This window comes from Caloenas nicobarica, chromosome 10, assembly GCF_036013445.1.
Source record: "Caloenas nicobarica isolate bCalNic1 chromosome 10, bCalNic1.hap1, whole genome shotgun sequence".
In the NCBI taxonomy this organism is placed as follows: Eukaryota; Metazoa; Chordata; class Aves; order Columbiformes; family Columbidae; genus Caloenas; species Caloenas nicobarica.
Window position 1 is genome coordinate 972,228 of NC_088254.1, and position 9,086 is coordinate 981,313.

General features: G+C 50.0%; 1 protein-coding gene across 1 annotated transcript; it reads right to left on the reverse strand.

The window, feature by feature from the left end:
* Positions 1-3,933: 3,933 nt before the first annotated feature.
* Positions 3,934-4,866, reverse strand: LOC135992338 (olfactory receptor 14J1-like). Its single transcript, XM_065641410.1, has one exon. It carries the CDS (start codon positions 4,864-4,866, stop codon positions 3,934-3,936), a length of 933 nt encoding a protein of 310 aa, XP_065497482.1.
* Between the last annotated feature and the right edge of the window lie 4,220 nt (positions 4,867-9,086).

The following is a 9,086-nucleotide window of genomic DNA, read 5'->3' on the forward strand; positions in this document are numbered from 1 at the left end:
GAAGGGTTCCTTAGAATTCAGATATATATTTAAAGCTTGACCTATCCAATCCTCACATGACCCAAAACCAGGCCAAAATACGCGATCCTTTCTTATCTGTTTACCACCCCACACCTGCATACAATAGTGTGCCATCTTTTCCCTACTTTTACCTTGCCTAAACGGCCACTCATCCCAATGGGCAATCATTAATCCCAAGGGGGAATCCTGCGGGATATCGGGCAACCCTCTCTTGGGGCCCCCTCCCATGGAGTCAGAAGGCTTGCTTTTCTTCTGCCCCATCTTCCGAAGTGCCTTCTCACACACACACACACGTGCCCCTTGTTTGTGGCTCACGCCCTCGTGGGCAATGAGAACCGCACTACAAGAGGGTCCGCACTCACTTTGCCCCTCTCGGGAGCGTCTCGTTCATGCGCACTTCGGGAAACCCACCCCGACCGAACGGAACCGCTTTAAATACTTACTCCCCCGCCCTGGAGTCTTCATTCGGCTCTTCACACACAAAAATTATGGGGTACTGCAGTATTCTTTTGCCTGTTTACCAAATTTAGGGTTCGGAAGTAAAGGTCTCGGAAAGGATATCTGGAGTCTCAGAATCCAAGCCAAGGAGCCTTTATCCAAGTCACGGCACCAAAATTGTTATAAACGAGGATCGCGAATCACGTGCCAATTTTAATTATCCAATTAAAATTTATTAAGCAAGCGGTAAACAGGCAAAACAGCGCTGGGCGGCCGGGGAGTCTCAGCTCCACCAACGGCGCACACCCCACCCTACCAGAGTCCCTCTTTTATAACTTTACAGTCTCCAGGTAGATTTCCAAGTTGATACAATTTAGCCCGATGACTTCTGCGGCTGCGCGTCTGCTTGCCAGGGAGGGGTCTCCTCAGGCTCTGTGGTGGTTGCGGGACAGAGGCAGCATTTTCCCTCCACGCCGCAGGCGGCGACCCCACCCCTCCGGACAAGCGCAGCTCACCTCACCCACACAACTCTAATACATTTCCCCACTTGTACTGTTTCATAAATGTTTGCACAAGATAACGTATTGGTTTGATTAACAAATTTACAACATGGGTTTATTACACCTGAGTGGAGAAGCATCCTTTACAGGAATGTGAAATGTTGACACCTTTTCTATGTCCTCCCCTGCCTCTTTTATTTTCTTTTTTTTTTTTTTCCCTTTTCCTGGTCGCTAATTACGAATTCGCTACCCGAAGTGCAAACTGAATCCAACACCAGAGATGAGATATTGCTTGTTACAGAGTTGTGCAAGTCTGGATGCTGGAATGAAACCAGCACATCAGATAGAAAAGAAACAGCTATTTTATACAAAATCTTATCCCTACATTCAGACCCTCACAGCAGTCGTAAAGAGCCAAGCGTTTACACGTTGGCACATTGGTTACATAATGATTTTACCACTACACATGCTTGTTGAGGAAGGGTCCCAGGCTGAGCCTGGGTCTCCCATCCTAGGGATGTGTATTTTAGTATTATAATGAGCATAAAATGCGAAAAGGTCAACTAAAGGACACTTCATGTAACAGTCTTGAGATAGATGTTAAAACAAGACTCAACTAATTGTGTAGGCTCCAGAGTGTCTGCACTGCAAGGACAGTATTCTTAGCAGGTTCTGATTAGGTGTTTTAAAAGTCACTTTTATCTTTGTTAGAGGAGCAGACTGACCAAAACTGAGAGGATTTACATCTTTTAGGTTAGCAATTGCAGGCAGGATTCATTCTTTTAACTGGTAAGGGCTACATATACTGTCTTCAAGCACCTCTCCAAGGTAAAGATGCATTGAATCCTAGAATAACTCAGGTTTGAAGAGGGCCCTGAACATCATCTTGTCTGACTCTCCTGCTCAAGGCAGCATCCACCAGGTGAGGTTGTTCGAGGCCTCTGCCCAGCTTTGCGTCATGCACAAAGGAGCTGAAAATGTGCTCCATGACGTGATGCAGGGGGAGAATAAAGCCATGCAACAGTGTTGCCCCAAGTACTCATCACTGAGGGATGCTGCTAGAAACTGGCTAAACAGAGGACTTTGTACCACTAATGATATTTGGGCTTGGTCATCCAGCCACCTTCCCACTCATCATAACATCCACATCTATCTTCATCCCAGATCTCGCCAATCTGCTCTAAGGCCACCACAGGAGACCATGTCTGGGGCCTTGCAAAACTCCATGTACACAACATGCCTTTCTTTCCCCTGCCCAGTTGGGTTCAGCAATCCCTTCCTTGTCCTTTGACTGCCTGGAGATGGCTGCAGGAGAATGTGGCCCATCCCCTTCCCAGGGACAGACGTAGGCTGACCAGCCTGTAATTCTCCCAGTTCTCCTTCCTGCCATTCTAGAAGATGGGTTTGACATCTGCCTTTCTGAGGGACCTCTGAACCTCTGTGATTACTCTGGCACTTTTGAAGCCACGATCAGAATTTCCCACAGCAAAAGAGGGGCAATTGTAGGACTGTGTAGAACAGCATGTGATGGAGATGGCAAAGGTGATGTAGAAAATAGGGACACTTGTGATGAGCCTGTCCAAGGGAGCTGAGATGAATCTCATCTAGCCACTGGTATTAGTCCCTGGAGTTACATACAGAAAAATCAGGGTTCTGTCAGGCCTCCATATGTGAGTTGGCCTCGTGGACTCTTAAAACCAATTGAGATATTCAGGGTCAGACACTTTCCCTTTTTCACACAGAGGCAGGAGTCACAGTGTCTCTCTGGCCTCCTGTTCCTATTCCCAAAGGATGGGAGACACCTCAGCCGCATGGTGTGTCGTCATGTTCTGCATTCTTCTTTGATGTCCCTCATCATTAGGAATAGACATTGGCTCAAGGAAGTGCATCCAAGTGCTGAATTCTGGTGGTTTCCTATGGGATATTAGTCCCAACATGATATGACCTCAATAAATTGTTTGTCTCACAGGCCTTAATGGAACCGCAAGGAATACCTGATGGTGTTTGTGCTGACTCGGGTTCATGTCACCTCACGTACATGATGTGCATGCTCACATCTCATCTGTACAATGCAAACATGGACAGCTGAAATACTCATTCAGTGTCATTCCATGGAGGGACAAAGAACCTCTCTGAGCTGGGGTGAGAGGCCAGGGCTGGAAATGGAGGTTGTGAGGGGCCAGTCCATGACAACTGCCCTGGGGCAGATTCCGTGGGGTGTCCAGTGCACACGGGCACAGCCCAGACCCTGCTCTGCTGGTCCTGCAGGTCTCTGGCAGGAGGCCTGGCTGTGAGAGGACACTGCTGTGTGCCCAGCCCTGCACACACACACTGTTCAGCTGCACAATGGTGTTTTCATCTGCGGGCCACTTTTGTAGGCATATGCTTGAGATAAACTTTGCAAGAAGATATAAACCATCATGCACTGCCCTGAAGAGATCACCTTTCTCTGTGGAAACACTGTTCTGAGGCCAGCTCTGTCAGACAAGTGCCCATTGCCTGTCCCTGCCTGTGCTCACAGGACTGGCACACAGCAGGAGGGTGACCAAGCTGCCAGAGCACTCAGGCCTTGTACCAACACAAGAGATGAGAACGAGAGTGTGGGAGTGAAATGAGAACAGCTCTGGAAGACCAAGGGCTGGTGCTGCCTGGCAGTGCTGTCATGTGAGAGCTCTCTTCCCTTACACCCATGTACACAGGAACTATCCCTGCAGCTCCAAAAAAAAGGCCTTGGAGTCAGGATGTCAGCAGAAAACAATTTGCTGAAGTGCCCTTTATTTTGCTTAAACACAGAGAGCACGATTCCTCATTGACAGAGACACTCAGTGAGAAAAGAAAAGCAGGCAGTGAATTAAAAATGGAATTACAATATTATCAGAAGAAAAAAACACAAAAGAGGAAAAAAATACTGCGCACAGGATGAACCTGCAACGAGGTAGACTATAACTCTTATGTAGAAGAAGATAGAGACAGTTTATAGCTTCAGAAGAAATCCAGTCATCAGTTTCCACAGGGCATCCTTGAGCTCCTGGTTCCTCATGCTGTAGATGAGCGGGTTCACTGCTGGAGGCACCACTGAGTACAGAACTGCCATCACCAGGTCCATGGATGGGGCAGAGATGGAGGGGGGCTTCAAGTTGGCAAACATGGCAGTGCTGACAAACAGGGAGACCACGGCCAGGTGTGGGAGGCACGTGGAAAAGGCTTTGTGCCGTCCCTGCTCAGAGGGGATCCTCAGCACAGCCCTGAAGATCTGCACATAGGACACCACAATGAACACAAAACAGCCAAATGCTACTAATACACTAACCACAAGAAGCCTGACTTCTCTGAGATAGGAGTGTGAGCAGGAGAGCTTGAGGATCTGGGGGATTTCACAAAAGAACTGATCCACAGCATTGCCCTTGCACAGTGGTAGTGAAAATGTATTGGCCGTGTGCAGCAGAGCATTGAGAAACGCAGTGGCCCAGGCAGCTGCTGCCATGTGGACACAAGCTCTGCTGCCCAGGAGGGTCCCATAGTGCAGGGGTTTGCAAATGGCAACGTAGCGATCATAGGACATGATGGTGAGTATATAATACTCTGCTTCTATCAAGAAGGTAAACGAAAAGAGCTGTGCAGCACATCCTGTGTAGGAGATGGACCTGGTGTCCCATAAATAATTTGCCATAGATTTGGGGAGAGTGGTGGAGATGGAACCCAGGTCGAGAAGGGAGAGGTTGAGCAGGAAGAAGTACATGGGGGTGTGGAGGTGCTGGTCACAGGCTATGGTGGTGATGATGAGGCCGTTGCCCAGGAGGGCAGCCAGGTAGATGCCCAGGAAGAGCCAGAAGTGCAAGAGCTGCAGCTCCCGTGTGTCTGCGAATGGCAGGAGGAGGAACTGGGTGATGGAGCTGCTGTTGGACATTTGCTGTTTTTGGGCATATGGGCTCTGTTCAAAAAAAGAAAAAGCAACATGAAATTAGGACAGAGTCCTTTTAGCTAAGCCACATGATTTTTCATAGGCATCACCCCAATTTAAGTGCTTTTCCTTTCTCTGATGTGTGCTGGCTGAGTGTGTGGTGAGGAGCAGGACCTTTGCCCGTGTGCTGCCAAGCAGCCAGCTTTGCTCTGCTGCAGTGGGGACATGGGGGGAGCTGGTTTGTGACAGCTCTGACGTTCTCAAGGAATGGCAGATGTAATCCACCTTCAATGAAAAACTTCAATATCTGTGCTCATGACCCTCGAAGTCTTGGGCTGCAGAGGAGACAATTAGCATGTTTTCATAAATATTTTATCTGTGTTTTTTAATTTTCCACCACCACATCAGGTGAGTGGGGTTTTTTTAGGGGTAGAAAGCCTCATTTCTGTGATTGAAAATGTGAAGAGTCTTGAGGCGGGACAGGCAAAAAGGCTCAGCTTTCTCTGGCTCAGTGCAGTCAGACAGCAGAAGTGTCCATCAGGATTTTACTCATCTGTCCAGCTTTAATGGAAATGTTCAATATCTGCACTCATGATTCTGTAGAGAGTGGGCTGCAGAATAGAGACATAGCATGTCTTTATAAATATTTCATCGGTATACTTTATTTTCCGCCACCATATCTGGTAAGGGGGAGAAATCCTAATTTTTATGAGGGAAAATGTGAAAAGTCTTGAGAGAGGGCAGGCAAAATGGCTCAGTTTTCTGTGGCTCAATGCTTAGACCGGAGAGCAGCAGTGTCCATCTCTCACTCATCTGTCCTGTGCTTTTGCTTGTGCTACCTTGAAAATGACATCAGACAAAAATTAATCTAATTAATACAAAAAACTGGACTCATACTGGAGCAGGAGAGCCCTTTTAGACAGGGCAGATCTGCAAACTCTTCTCTGTCACAGCCCAGAGATGGAGATGTGCTGGAGAGAGCAGGACACGACCCTTCACCGAGAGAAGCAAAGGACTCTGGCAGGAGAGTGCGGACCCCAAGGAAAGGCTCAGCACTCCTGGGATGCTACAGCAGACCTGGGCCTTTCTGGGGGCAGCTGGTGAGCCCAGCACGACAGGCAGAGCAGAGTCAGGCCTCCTGAAGATGGGATGTGCTAAAAGGGACAGTCAGATCATTGCCCAGCAGACAGCGCCCAGCAGCCATCTGCAGAGAAGGAGCAAAAGAGCTCCTGAACACCCTCTGCTCTGCTGCCTGGAGCTGTCCCTGCCTGCAGCTGTGTCTCTGTCCCCAGATGTCCTCCTGTCAGTGTCACAGACCCCATCCCAGCTGCTGTGTGCTCAGCTCTGCCCTGCAGACCCCTCCCAGCAGTCGGGCACTGCCCAGGGGCAGCTCTGTGTGGGCCGGCTCTGATGGGAACATCAGACCGGTCCTGGGGAGGCTGGAAAAGTCATCCTGATGCTGTCTGTAAGCCAGGGTGTGTTTAGTTCTGATACTCACAGCTTTATTCCCCTCTCAGAGTAAGATATCTGGAATTTCAGTTCCTTCTCCTGAACTGAGAAAATAATTTCTGTGTCCTATTGCCCACCCAGACAACTCAGAGTAGGTGATTGATGGTACAAGATCCTTCACTTTCAGGTAGCCCCTGCCTTGCTGTGCTTCTTAAAAAGTAGCCTGTCAGATGTCCTTTGTCGATCTGGAGCAGTGAGCAGCCCTGACCCACACAGCGCTCTCAAGAACAGAAGGACCCTGCACTGACCTGTCAGAGATTGTTCCTTCCATGCAGAACTTCTCCCCACAGAATCACGAGGATCTCCATGGACAGGCTTAGTGCTGACCCTGACCAGCAGTGGAGTCTTTGACCTGACACACAGCCCACGGGGTGCAGGGAGCCTGCTCTGAAACACGGCTCTGGGCACCCCTATTCAAAATTTCTGAACAAGAGCCCCCTCTTTCAGATCAAACAAGCTGCATTTGTGCCAGATTTAGAGGATTCCCACAGGAGCTACAGGTGCATTGCCTTCATCCAGCGACTTACCATGACAAAGACTGAAAAGATTTCTCATCCAGTGAGGTCTGAGTCATTTTCAAAATCCTGACCACCTTTAAGCTCTCTCTGCCTTGCTCGTCTCCCTGAGATCCCCAGGCAGAGCCCTCAGCCCTGCTGCGCTTTGCAGAGGAGCTGCTCCTGGGCAGAGCTGTCTCTCTGCAGCGCTGCCGCTTGCCATGAGCTCCCTCTGTCCCAGGAGCCCAGCCCAGCTCAGCAGCCCAGGAGCAGCCCAAGGCACTTTAATGACCCCTCTGGTGGCTTTGGTGCTGAGTCCATGAACATCAGGCTCTGAGAGGCGGTTCAAGAAACCTCTGAAGAAGTCAAACTCAGATTCAAATTCCAAAGTTTCTTGTAATGTTTATGGGTGCCACTGAGGGACACAACTGAGAAACCATTCCCAGGGTCAGTTAAAGCAGAAAGCTTGAGGCAGAGATGACAGGTCAGGAAAAGTAATGTAAAGGTGTCTCTGATGCTGAATAAACCTGAATGTGTTTCATTAACCAAAGGGCCAAGCCTTGACCCCCAGACCCTGGGAAGTCAGATCCTGTCCCTCCCACGTTGCCAGGGCCCTTCCCAGGACAGTGTGATGTGGGGCTGTGCAAGGCCAAGGGCAGGACTATGGCACGACACCTCCCAGGTTCTTGTGTCTGGGGACAAGGAGGCCATGAGGCCCCTGTGCTGTAAGGACAAGGTGTCTCCTCACAGGCATCAGAGGTGGAGACAACAGCCTTAGCCAAGGGGAGAAGGAGTTCATGTCTGTTGGGGGCTTTCAGCCTTTTTGCATCCCTTGATCATCTCCACGACAGCCTGTCCTATGCTGTGGCATCACCTGCACCTCTTTCCCTGCAGGCTGGAGACATCTCCCCTGCGACCCCACCTTGCTCTTCTCCGAGCATCTTCCTTCCTTTGCTGAGATCTCTCTGTCCTCCCCAGCTGTTCCTCGAAGCACAAAACGTTGGGCTGATGCAGACTCCCTCTGGGTGACCTGCTCCACCACAGCACTGCCCTTCCAGTCACATTCCTTTCTCCTCGTCTCCAGCCTGGACCTCCCCAGCTGCATTCTGTGCCATTATTTCTTTCTCATGCGGTTTCCCACTATGAAGAAAACCTCCACCATCTCTGAAACCACCCTTCAAGCACTCTCAGGCTACTCCTACACTGCCTCCCCAGCGCTGCTGGGCCAAAGCAGCCCAGGTCCCTCAGCATCCCACACCATGTGCACAAGGTCCTGAACCCTGCCTTGGCAGAGCCCTACACTCTCCAGTTCCTTCTTCCTTCTCCAAACTGGGAAGCCGCACACTGGCACACACCCATGTGTGTGGGGTCACGCCAGTGCTGAATCAAATGGGATGAGAACTCCAGGTGTCTGGGTCCCCACACTCCTCCTAATGCAGCCCCATGTGCAGCTGCCTTGTTCATGGTGAGCGTGCAGCACGGGCTTGTGTGGCGGCCCTTTTAGTGCCCAGGCCCTTCTCCTCAGGGTCACTGCTCAGCGTGTCAGATCCTGGTCTGTCCTGATGGATGGGGTTATTCTCCTGACGTGATACAGGTCTGGACACTTCATCTTGTCAAACTTCAGAGCTTACTGATGGCAGAATACCAACTATTCACAAGGTCTGGACTCTCCCTTGACTGAAGCTCTGTTTGCTCAGCTGTTAATATTTGTACACAGATGGTTTATCCTGATGAGAGTGTCTCTCTCAAGATAACATCATGATGATTTACAGGACAGTATGAATACCACCTCCTGGAGAAACAGTGGGGTCTTGGGGTCTGGTACTCATATTGCCACAGGTCTGGAGTCACAGGGGAAGTTTCCCTTCATGTGGGAGAGCAGCAGGAATGTGTGGAGCTCTGCCTGGGCACAGACAATATCAGCTGGAAGTTAAGGAGTCAGCATGAGAGGGCAGAACAACATGGGCAATGTTGTGGTGGGTGGACATCAGCTACAGGCTCCCTGATCAGGAATAGGAATTAGATGAGGCCTCCTTCAGACAAATGAAAGAAGCCTCATGTTTCCAGGGCAGTGTCCTCATGGCAGATCTAAGATATCTCAATATCTGCAACGTACCAGCCATCCAGGAGGGTTTTGGAGCTCATTGACAACATCTTCCTGACACGGGTGACTGAGGAGTCAGTGAGGTGAGGTGCCCTGTGGGACTTCACACTTACAAACCA

Bases quoted from the DNA above. Each gene is read 5' to 3' on its own strand.
- LOC135992338 (XM_065641410.1), bottom strand. From the start codon at position 4,866: ATGTCCAACAGCAGCTCCATCACCCAGTTCCTCCTCCTGCCATTCGCA.